At 40.7% G+C, this 22,679-nt stretch overlaps 1 protein-coding gene across 3 annotated transcripts in view; it reads right to left on the minus strand.

Moving 5' to 3' along the window:
• Positions 1–22,670, minus strand: part of SLC10A7 (solute carrier family 10 member 7) — a 189,737-nt gene extending 167,067 nt beyond the window's left edge. The window contains exons 1-4 of one of the 3 annotated variants that reach the window (XM_037897360.2): positions 22,082–22,358; positions 20,030–20,112; positions 13,351–13,487; positions 10,100–10,175 (exon numbers count right to left, since the gene is read on the minus strand). In XM_037897360.2, the coding sequence (XP_037753288.1) occupies positions 10,100–10,175; positions 13,351–13,487; positions 20,030–20,112; positions 22,082–22,181 (396 nt within the window). In that variant the 5' untranslated portion in view covers positions 22,182–22,358. Of the gene's footprint in view, positions 1–10,099; positions 10,176–13,350; positions 13,488–20,029; positions 20,113–22,081 lie in introns of those variants that run through there. The other 2 variants (XM_043545777.1, XM_037897362.2) reach the window with 2 other exon arrangements.
• Between the last annotated feature and the right edge of the window lie 9 nt (positions 22,671–22,679).

Genomic DNA, 22,679 nt, shown 5'->3' on the forward strand with positions numbered 1-22,679 from the left:
CACTTTCTAAGATATTTTTCAAGATGTTCTGGAATAGAGGGATGGCTCCTGTGTACGTTACAAAGGGTAAAGAGAAAATCCCTGCTCTAATACGCCTTAGATCTGTAGCCGAGAAAGGGATAAAGCAACTTCTCCAGCCCTATCTTTTGTGAGACAAGTGCTCTCCAGCAGACTTTACAAGGTGAAAAGAGGGGCTTCTTTCAGCAGACAACCAGGGCATTCTGGGGGCACACAAGCAAAGAGTAAATAGGAAGAAAGCTTAGATAAAAGTTCCCCCAACACTAATGCCTACAGGTAATAAATCAAAATGGTGAAGGTCACTTACAATTCCCACTGAATTCAATACAGTTTGGGATGCACAAAACTTTGGCGTAAGACAATAAAGGTGGGGATTATTAAAAGTATTCTTTGTTGGCTTAACTCTGCTCCCACTGGCTTAAGAGCAATGTTAAATGCTTTTGAAAATCATACGTGTAATGTATTGAACTCAGAATTATGCCTTTGCAGGACTGGGCCTCTAAATTATTTCCTCATTTATTTGCTCCCACAAATCGACTAATAAAAGTTCAATAAATCAGAGTTTAAGCTAAACATACATATATATGAATGCAAAATGGATAGCTACATATGTTAACTAGAATGTGTGTGTAAATATCTATTTGCATGCACAATTCCCCAGTTGCATATTACATCAGTACCTGGTAAATAAGAGGATATTAAGGAAACAGGGTTGGAGTTAAGGTTCTGCCATTAATCAGAAACTGGCTAAGAGACCAAAAACAAAGACAGGTTTCAGAGTAGCAGCCATGTTTCTGTATCCACAAAAAGAAAAAGGAGTACTTGTGGCACCTTAGAGACTAAAATTTATTTGAGCATAAGCTTTCATGAGCTACAGCTCACTTCATCAGATGCATGCAGTGGAAAATACAGTGGGAAGATTTATATACACAGAGAACATGAAACAATGGGTGTTACCGTACACACTGTAAAGAGAGAGTGATCAGCTAAGGCGAGCTACTACCAGCAGGAGAGCGGGGGGGTGGGGGTGGGGAACCTTTTGTAGTGATGATCAAGATGGGCCATTTCCAGCAGTTGACAAGAATATGTGAGGAACAGTGCCGGGGGGGGGAAATAAACACGGGGAAATAGTTTTACTTTGTGTAATGACACATCCACTCCCAGTCTTTATTCAAGCCTAAGTTAATTGTATCCAGTTTGCAAATTAATTCCAATTCAGCAGTCTCTCGTTGGAGTCTGTTTCTGAAGTTTTTTTGTTGAAGAATTGCCACTTTTAGGTCTGTAAACGAGTGACCAAAGAGTTTGAAGTGTTCTCCGACTGGTTTTTGAATGTTATAATTCTTGACGTCTGATTTGTGTCCATTTATTCTTTTACGTAGAGACTGTCCAGTTTGGCCAATGTACATGGCAGAGGGGCATTGCTGGCACATGATGGCATATACCATCCCACCATCAACCTCAGCCTGGACCAGTCCACACAAGAGATCTACTTCCTACACACTACGGTGCTAATAAGCGATGGTCACATAAACACCACCCTATACAGGAAACCTACTGACCGCTATGCTTACCTACATGCCTCCAGCTTTCATCCAGACCACACCACATGATCCATTATCTACAGCCAAGCTCTACAATACAACCGCATTTGCTCCAACACCTCAGACAGAGACAAACACCTACAAAATCTCTATCAAGCGTTCTTACAACTACAATACCCACCTCCTGAAGTGAAGAAAGAGATTGACAGACCCAGGAGAGTACCCAGAAGTTACCTACTACAGGACAGGCCCAACAAAGAAAATAACAGAACGCCACTAGCCATCACCTTCAGCCCCCAACTAAAACCTCTTCAACGCATCATCAAGGATCTACAACCTATCCTGAAGGACGACCCAACACTCTCACAGATCTTGGGAGACAGGCCCGTCCTTGCTTACAGACAGCCCCCCAACCTGAAGCAAATACTCACCAGCAACCACACACCACACAACAAAATCACTAACCCAGGAACCTATCCTTGCAATAAAGCCCGTTGCCAACTGTGTCCACATATCTATTCAGGGGACACCATCATAGGGCCTAATCACATCAGCCACACTATCAGAGGCTCATTCACCTGCACATCTACCAACGTCATATATGCCATCATGTGCCAGCAACGCCCCTCTGCCACATACATTGGTCAAACTGGACAGTCTCTACGTAAAAGAATAAATGGACACAAATCAGACGTCAAGAATTATAACATTCAAAAACCAGTCAGAGAACACTTCAAACTCTTTGGTCACTCGATTACAGACCTAAAAGTGGCAATTCTTCAACAAAAAAATTCAAAAACAGACTCCAGCGAGAGACTGCTGAATTGGAATTAATTTGCAAACTGGATACAATTAACTTAGGCTTGAATAAAGACTGGGAGTGGATGTGTCATTACACAAAGTAAAACTATTTCCCCGTGTTTATTCCTCTCCCACACTGTTCCTCACATGTTCTTGTCAACTGCTGGAAATGGCCCACCGTGATCATCACTACAAAAGGTTCCCCCCAGCTCTCCTGCTGGTAATAGCTCACCTTACCTGATCACTCTCATTATGGTGTGTATGGTAACACCCATTGTTTCGTGTTCTCTGTGTATATAAATCTCCCCACTGTATTTTCCAAGGCATGCATCCGATGAAATGAGCTGTAGCTCACCATAGCTTATGCTCAAATAAATTTGTTAGTCTCTAAGGTGTCACAAGTCCTCCTTTTCGCAAAAACAAAGAGTAGGACTAAGTCGTCAATTTTCAACTTTTCACAAGGTTAACAGGAGGCATCCTATGGATCTGTACTAGAACTACTGCTGTTAAATACATATAAACAGTATGGGAGAAAAAATTGCAGATATCAATATGTTTTAGGTTAGTCAAGACTTGAGAAGACTGTGAGGAACTTTAGAGGTTCTTAACAGATACTGTGGCAGATTAAGTCCAGATTTGTAAGTCACAATTCGGACTACTCATATGCACTGATGGGTACAAACAAACCATTCAATGGAAAAATAACTGAGCCTCATCTGACAGTAAAATAAAAACTATTTGCTCAAAGCAAAGCAGCGGTCAAAAATGTAAACACCACATTAGGATGTATAGAAAATACCAGAATACAGGAGATGGACCACTTCTCAGTAACAATAAGGCAGTTCCCTATGTATACACAAAGTGCATGCTCATAGTTATTTCTCTGCATGTGTATGTGTACAGTGCAGCTTAACTAAAGATTTTCACAAATGCAGCCCCTCAGGACTAGTCCTGCACTCTTCCTGACCCCACCCCCTCCACACATATACCAAAATCTGAAAAATATCTATTAACACATACTATAGCTTCCAGGTTATAGTTACATTTCATAACATCTTCGGAAAGATCACTTGAGAAGATTTAACATTCAGTCACAAAAAGGTTATATTAGAGAAGGAAGCCAAACATTGCAATATGCATATTTCCTGTACAGGTCTTAAGTGATCTTCTTTCATAATATTTGTGCGTTACCATCCAGTGTCAAATAATACCCCACACAGTGGTACAAAGTAAGAAACACAAAACATTAAGGCTTGCACGTTCCTTTAAATTCATAGTATTTTGTTTTTAAAAGGTTAATGTACATATACACACAGTTCAAAGAAGCTTTCTGATATTTTTAGAAAAATCAATATCTTTCTTCTGACTTTGCCATGTTGTTAGGGTTCACCTTTTTTGTTTGTTTTTAATAAAAAAAAAAAAATAATCACTGGAATTTTCCAGTATTTATTTGCCAGTGTGACAACTCCCATGCAGTTCATTTTAAAATATCAGTTAAAACTATTAGTTTATTTATTTGTACATAGCCTTTCAGGAAAGGAATCAAAGAGAAAATAACTATTTGTATACCTTTCATTTTACAATTTGGTTTTTATCTTTTACACATCCTTAAATAAACAACATTTAAAAATCAGTTTTAGTACTTTCCCCAATTATCTTGGTCCTGGAATACATTTATTAGCTTTTTCATTGTATTTCAGTCTTTTGTATTTACAAGTCCTCTGCCCTGAATATATAGCAGCATCTTATTTTGGAAGCACCAAATCCAGTATATACAAAGCCAGGAGGAACATACAAAAATAGAAGTCAATTTTACTAAAATTAAGGAGTTATTTAGACTACAGTTTTTTTAATTAACTGTCAAAATAAAAAACAAAACAAAAAAAAAATCACTTCTACAATTTCCTCTTGTGAAGTAGTAAAGGGTCAGTCTTCCATAACACAAATTGTCTGATGTGATTTATCTGCACAATACTATCCTGACTCTTGTGTAGTAAATTAAACTTTTCAAAATGTGTCATTAAGCTGCCCATAAAAGTCATCTCAAATTGTTTTTTCCAAAAAAATATGATAGGCTTACAAATCTAATTTTCAGCCTCTTTTTTCAAAGAAAGGACTATACTTGCTCTCTGCCAAACACCTTTTAATAATATTTTGCACTTCCATAGAATCTTCCATCTGAAGATCTCAAAGCTCTTTTATGAATTCGCAACTCCCCGTAATGTTGGTAAAATTATAATCCCCATTTTACAGAAACAGAGAGAGATTTAGGGCAGAGTTTTAAAGGTATTTAGGTGCAGATAATCATCTTGTATGATTTACAAAAGTGCCTTGCTCTTTAAACAAAAAAATCAATGGGAGATAAGCCCCTAGGTGCTTTTGAAAATCCCATCAGGCACCTATTCTGCATCTTTAGGCACCTAAATACCTTTAATAGTCTGGCCCTGAGTGGTATTCCCAAGGCCATGATGAGAGTCTGGCATGCTGGCAGAGCTGAAATTTGAAAACAGATCTCTCTTTCAATTCTGTGTTTTCACTCCATGACCATCCTTCTCTACTATTTCCCCAGTACCAAGAGATTTCCCAAAAATTATTAACGGCATAGCCACACAAATAGTGTGGCAAACATCTCAAATAAATATTAGATCTTGATGCGTCATTTTCACAATAGCCCCTTTTGTATTTACTTTCTGCCAGCATTCATGGGAGCAGAGTTTTCCCACACACAACACATTTACACATGGACCTGAAATTAGTTTTCCAACTAAACTAAATTGATTTGTGACATAAGCAGCAGCTGTTTTAGAATTTTGTTTGTAGGGCTGATGAAGGTATCAGTGCACAGAGGGAAATGATAGAAGAAGAAAGGGAAATTAGTGAGAAAGCTAAATGGAAGGAGGGAACAAGAGCAGAGAGGATGGCCCACTCTCAAGATTTGTGTGGCCTCTTTCAAAGGGAGATGAACAGAGGTACATGAGGATGAGCTGACACTGTCAACCCTCCCAACTGCCCCAATAGATATGAACTGGGGGACCTACAGAGAAGGCTATTCTTCCTAATCAGCAACAGGTGCAGCATATCCTGCAGCAGGAAGAGAAAAAAAACTGCCATTCATGACTACCCTTACATCTAATATCTGCAGAAAAGGAACAGCTGCTGTCTCTTCTTGAAACCCTCAAGGACCATTTTGCTCTCCCAGCTTATTAATGGCCTCACTGGATTCCCCCTTTTGCCACCCTCTGAACTCCAATACAGTATTTTAAATATATTTTATTATTGATCTTAGCGTCCCAGACACTTGAACTCCATTCTTCTCTTTTGCATACCCCTTTGCATTTCCCTTATTTCTCTTAAAAAACTGCAAAGTTTATTCCTCCCTAGAATTTTTATGAGCTCTACTTTTGCTCCCAAATACCTTAAACAAGTTGCCATTCATCCACGTATCAGAGTGGAGTCTAAGATGTTAGTTTTGACCTACAAAACCCTACAGAGTTTGAGGCCATCTACTTGAGAGAATACCTCCCCCATATCATAATGCCACAGTTGCAACCAGCAGAGGCCCTCAATCTTGGTTCCCCCCTCACTATAAAAGGCAGGAGACTACTGGCAGCAGGCTCCCCATAAAAGTTAGTTTCCTCTGAACTGCTCTGACCCTCAAACTCTGAAATAGCCCCAATTTGTTGGTTTTCCAGGTGCTCTTGCAAAGCCAATCTGAGCAGGCATTGTGGATGGCAGAGGTAGTGGAGTGCACTAGAGGTTTCATGCTGTACGGGTCATGTGTTTAGTGACCAAATGATGTGTGAAGTGAGGGAAGATGGAGAAGTGTTACTGCTTTTGATGGTTTTATGTTCTGTAACTTCTGAGTCATTGTGTTCTTAAATGTGCATCAAGGGCACCCAGCACTTTGGTGGTCACTCTTTGGTCTAGAGTTTCTTTAGACCAAAATAGAAATAAATACATAAATATTGGTAGATCTTATAACTTCATAAATGCCAATTTATGCTCCTAATTAAACTCCTCATTTTACTGACACTGGATTTTTAAATTTACCTGGTTTTGCACCAAAAATCACAGTACAGCTGAAATTCAGAATCAGTGAACAAAGCTCAATTAGTTACTCAAACTACCCTTAAGATTAAATTCACTTACTGTACCCTCCTTATTCAACAAAAGTATGTTCCCTCTAGTACATATGCTGATATAAAAATAGATCCTTATAAAATTTTTTTTAAAAAATCCTCCCTTTATCTTCATAATTTCATGACCAAGTTTTCCCAATTATTATGCTTCAAAATCTCCAGTTATCCCAGTGGCTTCTAGCCTAATGGTGTTAGCTATCTCCCCAAGCATTTTAACAAATACTTACTTGCTCTTATCTAGACCTAATAATAATAAAAATATAGCATTTATCTAATGCATTTTTTATATAGTGCTTTTCCATCAGAAGAGCTCAAAGTGCTTCACAAAGAACATAAGCACCTTTACCTGCATTTTTAAAGATGGGGAAACTGAGGCACTGAACAGTGAAGGGAGTTGCTCAAAGTTACACATCTCTGCCACAGGCCTGCTGGAAATAGAACCCAGGTCTCCTGTGTCCCAGTCAAGTGCTCTGTCTTAGGCCACACTGTCTAATGCTTCCTTTAAAGACTCACGGTTCTTTTTCCTCTCAGTACTTGAATCCAGACAGACTAAATAATGCCTGCTATTTCAAACTAGGCATCTCTACTCACCACTTCATGTTTCTTACTAACATATTGCAACTACCCACCACCCTCTCCATTCTTTACCCTTATAAAATCTACTGAAGCCCTAACAAATCTCTAACTCAGTAAGAAGGATCATGTAAGAAGATGAATCAGTGCTTGATGAGACAATAGTAGACTAGAAGGGATAATAGTCAACAATCACTACCACCATGCAAGCTGAATTTCGCTTCAGGTATTGAATACAACTTCACAGATCAGAGGTGATTTCAGTGACAGAGAAAAATACATTGTTTTTCCTACATTAAAAAATTCTCACAACCATTCAGTTGAGAAGCTCTAGAACCTCCGTGCTTTGGGGCAAAGGACTGAAATTTGGCAGGGAGCATTGCCCTGGTGTCAGTCATTTGCCTTTTGCTGTTCCCATGCAGCAAAAGAGCCAGAATCTGGCCATGCTGTAAACCACAAATAATTGCACATTCTCTGTAGAATTTGTCAGAATTTGGCAAATAAATTCTCTATAGATTCCATCTGTATTGAGCATGCTTCAGCCCAGAGCTTGAGAGGCTTTAGGGAAATTTCCTTGCAACTGCTATTTCCAGGAGCAAGTGGCTGCTGTAGCACCAGGCACCAGAACTGAGAGCAGGGAGACTGTCTCTTCTGTGCTTTCAATGCTCCCGCTTCTGGTGCCCAGGGAGTCTGGAGGAGAATGCACCCTGACTTCAATGCAGAAGGGACAAGAGCCAGACATGGTACGGAGGAAGGTGAGGGAATAGATTGGGACAATGAGCTAGTGAGGGAAATCGGTATTAAGATGTGAAATCCAAGATGGGGGTGGAGACTTGGACTGGCTAGGCAAAGAGACAAGAAGCTAAGGGTTAAGGGGGGCAGGCAGAGATGATTGAGACAGGGACAGTCTGGAGGGGACAGGGCAGAAAGGGTCCGGCTCGGGGGAACAGAGGCAGAAATATGTGACCACTAGACCACACTCCCCTCCAGAACCTAGTGTGGAACCAAGACACCCAAGCTTCACCAATCCTGACATCAGAAAATGTGTGCACAACCTACTGGCAAAGCATATGTCTCATCCCCCTTTAACCTGGTCCACACAAAGGATGACAACGTACTACTGCTATAAGTTGCTCAGTGAGCTCAAGTGGCAGAGGATTTAAAAGTTCCAACCCTGCTGATGACCCATGGGGGTGTCAATACGATGGTTCATGATTGAATTTCTGTTTCACCAGCTTGCTTTAAAACAAAAACAAAAAACCTAGAAAATTACACTTTAAAAACCCCTACATTAAAAGAACATTATTAAAGTTGCAAAGCACTCAAAAGTTAGAAAATGCCAGAATTAAGTTTGCTAAGAAAAACCAGGTCCTGGACACCTAAAAATTAGTTCTAGAGCTTCTCTGTTGATACCTTTGATCTTAGCCCTGGTCTACACTAGGGGGAGAGTCGATGTAAGGTACGCAACTTCAGCTATGAGAATAGCATAGCTGAAGTCGACATACCTAGATCGACTTACCGTTGCATCTTCACAGCGGTGAGTCTACTGCCACCACTCTGCTGTTGACTCCGCTTGTGCCTCTCACAGCGCTGGAGTTCCGGAGTCGATGGGAGAGCACTCGGGGATCGATTTATCGTGTCTAGACTAGACACGATAAATCAACCCCCAATATATCGATCGCTACCCGCCAATCCAGTGGGTTGTGTAGACCTACCCTTAATCTCTCTTGTCCTGATTTTTAAAGCTATTTAGGCATTGCTTTACTCAGCAGCACAATGCCTAACTGATTTAAGAGCCTACGTCTCATCTTCAAAAGGGACTTAGGCACTTAGGAGTCTAAACCATACACTATCTGTGGTATTTAAACTCATAAGTGCCTAAATCCCTTTGAAAAATGAGACTTAGACTCCTGTAAACATCTGGGCCTCAATTCCCCCATCTGTGAAATGGGGATAATACCCTCCCCCTCCAAATCTCACTGGTGTGTAATGAAAACAAACATGAATATTTTTGAAGTACTCAGGTACTATAGCAATAAGTACAACAGAAAAGCCAAAGAGGAAATTAATAATTCTGACTTCAGAGCAGGGTTTGAATAGTGTGCAGTAAATGAGGAGAGAAAAAAGTAATGAACAGCTACCCATTCAGTGAGCATTGTCCATCATGTGCACTGAATAAGGTAGGGATCCTGGGCAAAAAAACAGTACATGAGCATGTAATTAAAGACTGCATCATACTGCATACGCACAAGGGGATTTAATTAAAGTTGTCTGTTGCTTATTCTGGCATTTCCTAACTTTCTGAGCACTTGACTTTACAACCCTCGAAGGGTCTTTTAAATGTAGCTTTGTGTGTGTAATAATTATTTGTATTGCCTCAGGATCCTAACAAGGGCTTAGGGCCTCATAATACTAAGCACTGTACAAACAACCACCATAGAGACTGTCCCTGCCCCAGGGAGCTCACTATCTAAGATTCAGACAATATACAACAGGTGAATAAATACACAAACTGGTCAGGGAAGGAGAAATAAACCATAATAGAGATGATGTGATTATATTACTTTGTAGCAACAGTGGGCTCAGTAGCCACAGGAGTTTGTCAGGATGTTACACCAGTGGTTCTCAAAACTTTTGTACTGGTGAAGCCTTTCAAATAGCAATCCTCTGAGTGTGCCCCCCCTATAAATTAAAAACACTTTTTTATATATTTAACATCATTTTAAATGCTGGATGCAAAGCGGGGTTTGGGCTGAAGGCTGATAGCTCGCAACCCCCCATGTAATAACCTCATGAACCCCTGAGGGGCCCCAACCCCCACTTTGAGAACCCCAGTTTACATGATAAATTTAAATTTGCCTTTTTTCATATCCATGCTTTAAGTTTGAGAGTCTTCATAAACTGTAATAATATGAAAAGCTCTATTTCACCAGGCTGTACATTTTAGCACATGACTTTGATTACACAAAAGTTCTTTGTATAAATCAACAACAAATAAAATCAATTGTGAATAAAATAAAAACTCACCTCATTTCCACCAACAGCTTTGGTTAAAATCACTGCAGAAGACACAGGAGGCGGCATACAGCCTACTGTCTGCAAACTAAACACAAAAAAGGAAATGCAATATTCACTGCAAGACACTAGCACTAAACAACCATCAAAGCTGAACAAAAATGATTATTTATCACAAGCTCAACTGTCTAGTGGTTAGAGCACAGCACTAGGAAGCAAGACTTTTACGTGTTCTGTTATCATCCATGGCACTGTGATCATCCCTGCTCTGTGATCCTGAATAAATCAGTTAACCTCTTAGTGACTCTGTTTCCCCATCTGTACCATGGAGATTATAACGCTTACAATTCACAAAATTGAGTCTTGATTTATTTATGTGTGTAAAGTGCTTTGAAACACCACATCTATAATGGAAAATATGCAACATAAGACGTATGCATTTATTTTTCTATAGAAGATACCATGTTCTAAAAACATGGACCATTAAGAAGGTGGCAGAGGGAGAAGATGTAGGTTCATTATTTTAGGTTCACATTGTCCTCTTCTACTTTTAGTTAAAACATATTTTAAAAACACCACTAAAATTTTTATTTATTGTATGTTTAGAGAAGTTGTCAAGTGTTTCATCTTCAGTCTTCTGAGAGTTTTAAGAGAGAGTGAAAATACATATGAAGATAAACATTTTCTTCCTTACTGGTTTTTTCCACATCTATTAGTCAAACATCAATTGCTTTTCCCCCTAATTTTTAGAAATGCAGAAACTAAAATAGCTCTGTTGCTCACGTCCCCGTTTGTGCATCAATGATGCTTTAGTAATGCGTATAGTATATTGTGAATGCTACCGCAGAGTGAGCACAAGAGAAAAATAGCAGGTAAGCTTTTTGTTTGTTTTAAGTACATCCCACAAAAATAGTAAAATGTACAAAAATTAATCATTGGTTATTTTTAATTATACATTTAATATGAAAACATGCCACAGCAGATTACTATAAATTTAGGAGGTTAGGTTTTAGGCCTAAATACTTGACAGCGTGTCTTTTGAAAGTAAGGGATCTTGAGTTCACGTACCAGGACAATGTTAGCTACTATGGCTTAAATAAGTTTTATATTACATATGCAATGTTGCAGGCATTACAACAGTAAGATCACAATGCCCTAATCTTGCAGGGCATCTTCTATTCACAGTTGCTAAGCTTACACAAGTAGTGCCTCTAGTCTTACAAGATATGCAACAAGAGTTCAGACTCTGCCCATTAGGACTTGAGGCTGGTAAGGGCAACAAAACCAGCTAAGGCTCTTAACTGATAATGGGCCCAACCTAAACTTTCCAGTATTTGTGTTTCTGACCCACTATTCTGGTTCAAGGCCATCTCTAGACATTAACTACTATGAATTTTAAAGTGTTAGCTCACACTCAGAGATGTAATATCAATACACCGTTGGTGTTAATATCACTTTATAAGCCAGCACAGAAAGAAACTATATTACAGAATAGATTTGCTGTTAGTGAATGCTTAGAAACATGAGAAAAAATATAAATGAGAAGGAATGGATAAAGGATGATCAATTCAGTCACAGTTACCATTGTTAGAGAAGGAAACTGCAGATGATGGAAAGGAGCGTTATATGGATCCAGTCATGCCAGGTTTGGAGTACCTCCTTTGAGGTGGTGAGTGCCCTCAAAGCCTAATAATGCCAGTTGGAGTTAAAAGCATTTGGTGTTTTTGCGGGATCAGCTCTAAATTTTTATTTATTTATTTTTAAGAGGCAATATATATATATATAACAGTCTGGCAAGTTGATGGTGCCTCTCTAAAAGCATTTATAAGCATCACAAAAAGCATATTTGCTCATTAGATCAATGTGTAAAAATGGCCGTAAATGCAAATTTGAGAGAAAAACAGCGTGTAGGGAGTTGCATGTATATACCCCTGTGTATTAAGATAAGAATGCATCCCTTAAGGACTAGATCAGCATGAAAAATGTCATCAAAAGGAAGAGGGGAATGGGGATGGTAATGCAGAGAGTGGGAAGAGAGGAATCAAAACTCCTTGCACTTTGCAGTCTAGCAAATGAGACTGTTCTTTGTTAGGACTGAATTTTGACAGGCTATGACGATGAGAAAGCCTGTCAGTGGTCTTGCTGGTGCAAAACCTTTGCACTCATATTCACTGTAACTGTTTTTATGCTTCACCAAGTCTAAATTAATTCTGATACACTGGCATGCTTCTACTCCAACTGATCTATTGACACCATTATGAGGAACAGCACTAACATTTCCTAAATGATGTTTTTGTTGTCTCGAATTCAACGTCACTTGTAATGTGTGCACCACTTTATACTTAGAAAATCAGAACAGTCTGGAGAAATACTGAAACAAACAGCAAAAACAGCTCTATTTTAAGGACATACACACATGTGCAGCTTTACAACTAAGATATTTACATGGAGGATTGTTCTGAAGCAACACCACTCTATTGGAACAATGGGGTTTCTTTCCAGTGGATGGAACAGCACTGCTCTCTATTTACAACTGGGATATTTCTAACACAATAGTTTATTTTTATATTTTATTTACACAGCAAAGCCTGGTGGTTCTTGCTATATAAGTTTGATTTTGATGCTTCTCTATTTTAGGATTTTTTGTACTGTTTATTATCATATCATTTATGGTGTCACTTTGTATCTATAAACATTTGTTTGAAGATTAGAAAAATTCATTTAAGACAATGCCTTTTATTCTCATGATAAACAGCCACTACTTAATTCACCATTTCAAAGAATAAGAGATTTGTTCCAACATAAAAACTCTAATTTTTTTTCCACAACTTAGTGGAAGAACCAATATCGAACAATCATCTGGATGTGCAGTGTGATGCTAAATACACACAATACTTGTAACACATATGCCACATATTGTGCTTTTTTAAAAGTATTCATAGATTTAAGCCTCTCTTCAGCAATCACTTTTTTCCATACGTCTTGAAATCAAGCATAGCAGCTTCGACAGACTGCATGTCAAAGAGAAAGCTGATCTGTTGCAAGCTCACTAAAAATGAAATTAGCTGACAAGTCTTTCTAAACATGAGACCATAATTCTGAAAGGATAATCTTATGTGTACTTCTTCTTCAATAGCAAGTGTCAAAGCATGAAACTACACAGTGAAATCTCTTCACTATATAACTGTTAAATACATATTACTGGTACAGCAGCCCTTAATAAGTAGCCATAATATATTTCACTCTAATATGTTTAAACATACCCTTTTAAAAGCCATTCATTTATAGGTGTGACTGATAACACTTGAAGAAAAAGCCATATTGCTGTTGGGAAGAACACAAGTGTAAAGATCTGGACAAAAAGGTGTAGTTTCACATGCATCAAAGCACTTGTCAGCTCCTGCAAAACAAGAAGAGAGGAAGCTGCAGTCATAACAGCAAAGGTAAGTTCACATTTGGGCTGTTTGAAATAGGGTCACCTTTACATTAAGACAAAAATGCACGCATTCTAAGTCTTTTAGAAGTCTATTCTCCCCTTCAAAACCATTAACACCAAGGCCCTGTCTACTAAAGGGTCTTTTGTCAAAATATTTCCCACTGTTGCTAACACCAGCTCAGCTCCCATCATGGTAGGTTAGTGCAGAAAAGTCTCTGGCTCTGTCACCCTTCCAAGAACTATGTCAGCTGACAGCCCGTCAACACTAAGGCTCCCACTGTTAATACTGGTTTGAGCATTGGCCTGCTAAACCCAGGGTTGTGAGTTCAATCCTTGAGGGGGCCATTTAGGGATCTGAGGCAGAAATTGGGGATTGGTCCTGCTTTGAGCAGCGGGTTGGACTAGATGACCTCCTGAGGTCCCTTCCAACCCTGATATTCTATGATTCTATGAATACCACAAGGGAGATGAACTAATGTAATCAATATGGAGACAGTTTTAAAAGTTTCTCTAATCTAAATAGAGCCAACAAGAGTGTAAGTCTCTTGCATGCCAACAGAAAAGGGCCTTTACACTACAGAAAGAATCACAGGTAGGCTTTCTCTAGTGAAAAGTTAAAACTCACATAGCAAATTAATTCAGCGTCAGTTTTTATTTGTTCAGCATCCCAGAAATGCTTAAAAACTGACATACACCAGAACCATCGACAGCAAATTCGTACCAAGTAATATTAAGGTTTGGAAGAACTACACAGAAAGAACGCTGAGGCTATGACAAATTAACAAAAGCAAGAAAATTCAGAGAAGTGAGGAGTAAAATTCAGCTGGATGCAGGAAAAATAAATACGACTTTGTTGCTACATCTCATCGTTCTCATCAGAGAACCTCAAAGCACTTCACAAGGGTGATTAAAGATTATTACATATTTCCCTCTTAACTATGTGTCTCTTCACATTGGTACTCTTGTTGTGCAACAATTCTCTTAGTAGTTTTGTATATACATTTCCTTTCAAACAAAAGAAAAATTCTTGTCGTCAGATCAACTCTTTCTGAATGTAATAAATCTGAATGGAAATGGATCACCCTAACCTATTTAGCTGTCTCCCTCAGAAAAACACTGGAGTCCTTTTCAGTCACTTTACTTAACTGATATCTAATGTAACTCTTATGAGAAAGCTAATTTGTTAGGTTTCTCCAGTTATCTTTAATTAGGTTAGATATGTCAGATTCTACATTTTAAAAAATGTAGAAAGTCTAGTTCATTGCACATACATAGTAGTCACTTTTTAAACTGTAAATTTGTATCAGCTGGCAGTGGATTATTTTTCAAGCAGCTTAAAAAGTAAGGGCCTGTTGAAGTTTTTAATTTTAAAATTTAGCCAACTTTAAGAAAAAGGCAATTTATAAATAAAAAACAAACAAACAAGCTTTAAGACCCACACTAAGGTCAAATACTGCATCTTTATCCACCACTGAAGAAAATAAAAGTTTTAGAAATATAAGGGATTCAGCATCGGAACCTTGTCAGGTATTTTTGCCTTCTCTTAACAAACCAAAAGTGTTTCCCTCAAACTTGACTAAAAAAAAAAAAACAAAAAAAAACAAAAACCCACAACACATTTGATCTAAAAATCTGCCCCTTTTTTCTATTTGCAAGGTGTTCTCAGGAAGTCACGTAGCCCTGAAAACAGGGATTTATAATATATACTGACAATATTATCACAAAAGAAACAATATATTAATTTTTTGTTTAAACACAGAAGACCTTTAAGAAGTGAAAATATTTTTAAAGAATGGAAAATCGTCAGTAAGAAAAAGGGCCTCTTTATCCATGTGAGACTGATCACAATGCAATACAATCTGTGAAGAAGCATTAGAATAGCATCTTCTTAACCAGCATTGCATATCAACTACTGCACTACAGATAATCTCATCACAGTACGACGTCATCTTTTCTTCAACAAGGAGAACAAAGATGAATAGAGGGTTCATCACCAGCAAAGGAAAGAATTTTTTTAAAGACCAGATGAGGTGAGACAATACAGAAGGTGATTAAAGTATAGCTATTTTAAAAGCAAGGGTTTTTTTTAAAAAAACAACAACTATTACATATGCTAAAACCCCAAATAATTAGAATAAGAGAATTATCTGGCCATTTGTACATTCCGTCTTATTTCTTGCCAGGTCCGAAACGTTCTGTCCCACCACAGATCATTCACTACGCCAGTCCAAGACCCCTTGTACAGTGTATGGGTGGCAATGTCACACTCACCCCATAATCAGTCTGGGTGAGTGTGAAATTGCCACCCATTGCTGGATTTTAGAACTGTACAGTATTATACAGTTTTCAATAGTATCATCTTATATCTTTTGGGAAATGCCCTATAAGGAACCCAAGATAGGTTTAATGAAAATTGCTGTAGAAGTGCATGCAGTGGTGCCACACTTATAGGATAGGCCTTTGCAGACTTGAAAAGATGGGAGTGGAGGAAGAGATTTGCGTTACAAGAAATATATTCCCCAAATTATTGGTTTTTCAATGTCTTTGCTGGTCACTTTTAAGAGGAGACCCTTACAAAGGATACATTTTGAATCATATTGTCACAGTCTATATCATGGATACAAAGGAAAGGAGTGAATAAGGAACCTTCACCCTGTTGTGCATCTCACAAAAAAGCCTGTCAGAATTTCAGTCGGTGCACTTGAGAAAATGCAGAGACTACCCTCTCAGGACACCTCAAAGGGGCGGGGGAAGCTGCCAAACCATAGCCCCACCCCTCCCTGCACAAGCCAACAGAGAAAGCTACACTATCTCCCCAACATATCAGGACATTCAGGGCATTTCTGTGCCACCCAAGCTCCCACAGGGCAGTGCAGTTCCACTCCTCCCTCTAATCAGGCCAGTGAGCACAATATGGCTTTTTGTGCGTCAGTACATACACACAGTAAAACCTTTTTCAATGACTCATCAGATTCCCCACTGTACAACTGTAGCCACTAACCAGATACTCAGGAATATGATTTCAAATTCTAGGTCTGTGGGGACTTAGTTAATAGAGCTCTTTCAAAGACCAAACCAGCCAATAAACTGAAAGTTGAATGGGCGTGATGGTATGGGCAAATATTCTGCTCATGTATCATGACTACAGAGTTATTAGTACAAATATAAAATTCTCTCTACTTATGGTAATTCATGTTTTTGAAAATACAACCAAGATGCTTTTTGTATGTGCATAAACAGAGCTATACCAGTAAGCTGCCCACTGCTTTGTAAAGAACTTCTGAATCCACATCTACAATAGCATTGTTGAGCATGAGTTCTGTTTTCCTGATAACACTGAACCATGAAGGATAATATTAAAAAAAAAAAAAAAAAAGCAAGCATATTGTAGTTTATAAATTAAAATAAAAATCTGGAAGTGTGAACATTTTGTCTATTAATGATGTTACGAATTACACCTGGTAGGACACGCACACAAGTGCTGCGAATTACACCTGGTAGGACACGCACACAAGTGCTGCGAATTACACCTGGTAGGACACGCACAGTTCGAATCTAGGCTGAGGCACAGAAATAAAGTCCACAACTGCAGAGTTCCCAAAAGACACTAAGTTTATTACGCTCGAGCGTGGTGCCCCCCTGCTAGCCAGGAGAGGACCCCGACTGCAAATTATACAAAGGTTATATACCTTTTAGCAAAGCATGTTGCCCTCGTGCATCGGAAACCTTAGCCAATAAACAAACCCTTGTCTTATCTACCACCTATCCCTGCTTGGTGCATTCCTCGTGCTATACCAGTATGTTAATTACACAGCATGGTCCTAAAACCATGCATCAGTAACTTTTATTATCAGGATGGGAGGCCTCACATCAAGGCCAAGAGACAGGGAGTTAGAGACTGACAAAAACCAGATACTGCAAATCAAGGCAGGCTGGAGACAAGGAGGAGGATTTTCACATGGATTCAGTATCTAAGGATTACTCCTCCTGGTGTATGATGTGCTGGCATTTAAACAATGGTGGGTCCCAAACCAAAATGGAGTCACATGTGCTAACTTTTCCTTAACAATGACATAAAATTTGTACAGTTTCTTATGATTTTACAGAATATACTGAATGCATGCTCCATTAAAATTAACAAATGTAAAAACAAAGTGATCCCAACACACGTACACACACACTCAAGAACTGATAAAAACCAAAAGAGAAAATAACTTGCACTGCAACTCAAAATACTGTAACATTAAAATATGGGAAGATAGGCTGATGTAAGTTGCCTTGCATCAACCTAACTGAGTAAGACCTAAGAGTCTACATTAAAATTTCGCTCCCGCTTACATAACTGCCCCATTGTGCCAGCTTAGTAACGCCACCTCTGCGAGCAGCATTGAGTTATGGTTGACGTAGCTAGGTCAATGTAGCATCAGTGTAGACACTGCATTGTTTACATCACCTGTCACTGGCTTTCAGAAGCTGTCCCACAATGCTCCACACTGACAGTACAATCTGTACAAGGTCTCCTGATGAGGACGCTCACTGATGACACAACGAATATAGTGTGGACCCGCAAAAGTGATTTAATTACCATAGCGGCGGTATGCCATCATAACATAGGTCAACATAATTTTGTAGTGTACACATGGCCTTATTCATGTTTATAAATTGCTTTGAGGTCCTTGGATGAAAAGATGCCATGTAAGTCCAAAGCTGGGCTTGAAAAGTTTATTAGGCACTTAACTTGCCAAGCACTAAACCTACTAGACAAAGGTAGATACAAAAAAATGATTTGGGTGGGGAGGGGTGCCTCACCAGCCAGACACAAAAGCCAAGCCCTTCTGCCACCCTCACTTGCTGGCATGTCTACCACAGTACTGTCCCTGGACAAGGTGTGGGGCTACATCTCTCATCAGCTTCTAGTTAGCAGCTGTTTTATTAATTTGAAGCATCAAGACTTGAAATTACTGAAAGGAAAAAGGACCTTTCCATTTCTTCCCTGCACTTCAGGAATTCCTGCCTGCTGAGAGAAGAGAACTCAACTACACCACCACTTCCCAGCCACTGTTTTTGGGTCCTCTTCCCCGTGAATAACTCCAGTGCTAGCTTCTGTTAGTATTAATTGGTTTTCCATGTGAAAGGATGAAACTGACAGGATTCTTGACAGTTTCACTAATAACCACAGGCTTCTGAAATAGCAGCAATGAAACCAACCAGAGAGATTAATTTCACTGCTGCCATAACCGGGCAAAACCATGAGAATCAACAGTGGCGCTGGAACAATCTGACTATAGACTCAGGATGGCATTAATCCAGACTTGGCTCCCAGTTGGAGGGTTATCTTCACAACCATAAGCTTAGAAACTTAAAACAAAATATGAAAGCTTAAATTCTGCAGAATTCAATAATATAGTTTGGCTCAATAGCCAAGAGAAACTTCCCACTTAACAAAGGTGAGCAGGTAAGTAGATTTGTCAAACCCTGGTGCAAAGTATTAGCCAAATTACTGATTTCATCATTGCTTTGCAGCTAGCTAAATTACTTACTTAAGCAGGTGAATTAGGAGCTATTTAAGTTATCCTCTTAAGTAACAGATCAAATCAGCCAACAAAGTGAAAAGGAACAGAGAGGCTGCACAGGCAGAGAAGTGCAATGGTTCTCTTTCAAGTAAGGTCACCTGAGATGCCCTGGCAGACAAATTTGACAGAAAACTGCTGCATCCCTTCACCCAGTCACCAAAGTTTTGCAGGCAACTAGGCAACATTTCTTAAGCTACTTGAGACTTTTTTCCCCCCACCAATTTTTCTTTTTTTAAAGTAAAATGGGAATAAGAATTGAAACAGGCTCAGGCACCCCTGAAGCACTACTGAGTGTGGCAGCAGAGTCAAAGCACAAATGCAGCAATATTCCTTTGAAGTTCAGCATTCCACCAAGCACAACTGAATATATGAGAATCTTCTAGTAAACTGTTCCCAAGCCATAGGCAAGCTATGGAGCTGCAGAGAAACTCTTCTGGGACCATTATTCCAGGCAATAAACTGCTGTAGCAACTGCTATCCCTTAGGCGTCCACCTCTGCAGCAGTTTGAAGCCACTGGATCATCATAAGCATGGATCCTGTAGCTACTTGCTCAGTCAGCCTCATTTGGGGATGATGCTAAGCCTTCTCTGTAGTTCATAGAGGCATGGAGGCTCCATTTATACCCTCTCTATCTCACTAGAGATTGACTGTGGGATTTCTGCAACAATAAAGTGTCTTGTGCAGACCCTCCACACGTGAGTGAATTTCACTCAGCATATCCTGCTCCTCTCTCCCTCCGGCGCTGTGTAATTTTTGTAAAAACACACAAACTAGTTATGTACACATGTAACTTTCACATGGTTCCATTAGTTACCTACCAACAAAAAAGAGTCAATAATTTGATGTGCCTAACTACATTCAGGCCTGTTCAAGATCAGCCCAAACTTCTAAAATAAAATAAGAAAGAACCAAAGAGAACTTATTTACAGTACCTCAGTTTTTAATGAGAGTCCACTGTTAAAGAATATAGCTGAAACAGCAATATATGTTATGGTAATTTCTGGCTTCAGTGGTCCTAAAAAAAAACAAAACCACAAAAACAAAGTGAACCACTTAAGGAAATAACACTATAAAAAGTTATAATATACCAAAGTAATTAAATATTTCAGAATGTAGAGAAATATTTGGAGCACTTTGATCATTAACTTTAAAGTCTGTTTAAAAGACTAAGTTTTGCTATTTAAGTGAATGTCATTCTTATTTTAAAACAAAAACAAACAAGACTAATTAACGGAGAGAGATAGCAATGAAAGGCATGATGCAATGAAAAGTATGCCTATGTATACAAAACCTGTTGGTTACCATGGGGCAGATTCTGCCTTGCCTTAATGCGGAAATATTAAGTGGTAAGTGGCAAATAAGGAGCCTTCTCACACCTCTGGGCTGCACACATATGGGCCAGTCAGAATTGCAACATGTACCAGCCAGCAGGTTGACAGGCTGGTTGGCTGCACAGTGGAAAGCAAGCTGCACCCCTACACAGGGCTCCCTGGGGCAGTGTAGTACACCTCCAGCTGTATATGATTTCTAAACACACTAAGGTCCCAGTCCAGCAGTTAGATCTTCATGGGCAGACCCCTGCACCTCCAAGGAACCCCACTGAATCAAAAGCCTATGTTTGTACACTCTTTCAAAGGAATTAACATTTTTCACTCTTATAAAAATGACAAATACCCTTTTGGGGTAGGAACCATGCCTCATGTGGGAATGCTGAAAACAAAAACCCAGCCTCCATTTTTAAGCATTACTAATGGAGTTCTGACCACGCTACTATCTAAACTCAGTTAGTGGATCTTATTTTAAAATTCTCTCTTTCCTTTTTATTTCATACTTTTAGTAGTACTAATCTGACATGACTAAAATTGCAGTAGCAAGCAGGCAGGCCTTTACGCTCTACTCCAAAAGAGGAGATCCTGTCTCCTCTCGCATATGAAAGATACATTATTGACGGTCACGGAAAAACTGAATCCTCTACACAAGTCAATGATCTCAAAGTTCATACAGAGCTTGATTCTACACTGAATCCACCCAACTTCTGCATTGCTGGAGACAAGCTATTTACAGAGAAATCCTGAATTTACATAGGCCTGACTCCAGGAGATACAAAAACAGTCTGTGTATTACATACAAAACACCTTATGCTATACACAACTTTAAAAAAAAGTCAGGAAAAAAACTGGGACTAGCAAGACTGAATTCCCCACATTTGAAACATATCCCTTATAATACGATTTGCCATCGCTTAAAACTTGAGTGTGATTAAATGTTATTTGTCCAGTTATTAGAGTCACTCATTTGGAAGGAGGTTCCTTAATTTTGGACTCATTTTAGATCATTTTAAAGTGTCTCCTTTCTCTTGTGATCAGGGATTTTTTTGGTGTATATTTCAATGAGACACTTACAAACCTCACTCAAAAAAACCACCTTTCTCTTCAAGTTGGACAGCTGCAGAAAAATCCACCCTTCCCGACTGAGCAAGGTTGTGCTGGTAGCTAGCACTGTACCGCCATCCAATCCCGGCACACGGAAGTCGCGCCCGGCTCTCAGTGCAACGTGTCAGCGCGGGCCCTGGAGCCGCAAGGGAGCCCTGTGCTGGGGGCTCCGCGGCCCATAACCTGCGCAGCCCAACGCCCCGCGGGGGCTGGCGGGGCGGGGGGTTTGCCCCGTTACTGGAAGCAACGGCCACGCCTGGCGGAGTAACGCTACATTCCTGGGGCGACAGGATGCTGTGCCCTGAAAGTAACCCCGGGGTTGGTCTGGTTCCCCCCAAAACTTGTGATCTGCGGCAGGGGACGCTGCCCCCACCCGCTCGGGTTCAGCCCCTCGCCTGCCTGCCTGCGAACGAGCCGAGAGGGGGGCTCGGCGAGGGGCGCCGCGCAGGGCACGGCCGGCACCTGTTCAATGCCCCCCGCCGCGCCCCATCTCTCTCTCGCTGGCTTGGCGAGCCCCTGGCGGCAGCCGGCGCGGTCCGGGATCGGACTTACCCCCTTTCACCCCGACGGCGGGCTCCAGCTTCGCCACGGCGATCACCAGCACGATCCCCAGAATGAACCATTCCTTCCGCGTCCGCTCCAGCAGCCCCATGCTGCGCGGCGCCCCCTCGCGCCGGCCGCCCCACGCGCGCCTTTGGCCCCTGCCCGGCGGCGCTGCTGCAAAGGGCGGGCTCGGAGCGGGGCTGCCGCGGCGGCGGGCAGGAGCCGGGAGTAGTATCCAGTGACAGGGAAAGTCTCACTGAGCGCCGCCATCATTACCACGCGCCTGCTAATAGACTCGCACCGGCTCCCGCCGCAGCCCCGAGCTCCCCCCAGGCAAGGGAACGCCGGCCGGCCGGGCGCCGCGCGAGATCAGAGGGGGGTCGGGCTGCAGCGCCCGCTGCCTCCGCGGCGCGGAGTTCCGCGGCTACCCCCGGCGCGGGCAGTTCCGCTAGCTCAGGCGGGCGCCGGCGGCTGCAGCCCGGCCAGCGCGCGAGGACCGCGGGGCAGCGCCAGGGAGCTGCTCCTGCCGCCGGGGCACGGCTGCGGCCCGCCCGGGGAGCCCCCTCCAGGTTCCGTGGGCGGCGGGGCTGGCGCCCGTGCCGGAGGC

This window comes from Chelonia mydas, chromosome 4 (assembly GCF_015237465.2).
Source record: "Chelonia mydas isolate rCheMyd1 chromosome 4, rCheMyd1.pri.v2, whole genome shotgun sequence".
Classification (NCBI taxonomy): Eukaryota; Metazoa; Chordata; order Testudines; family Cheloniidae; genus Chelonia; species Chelonia mydas.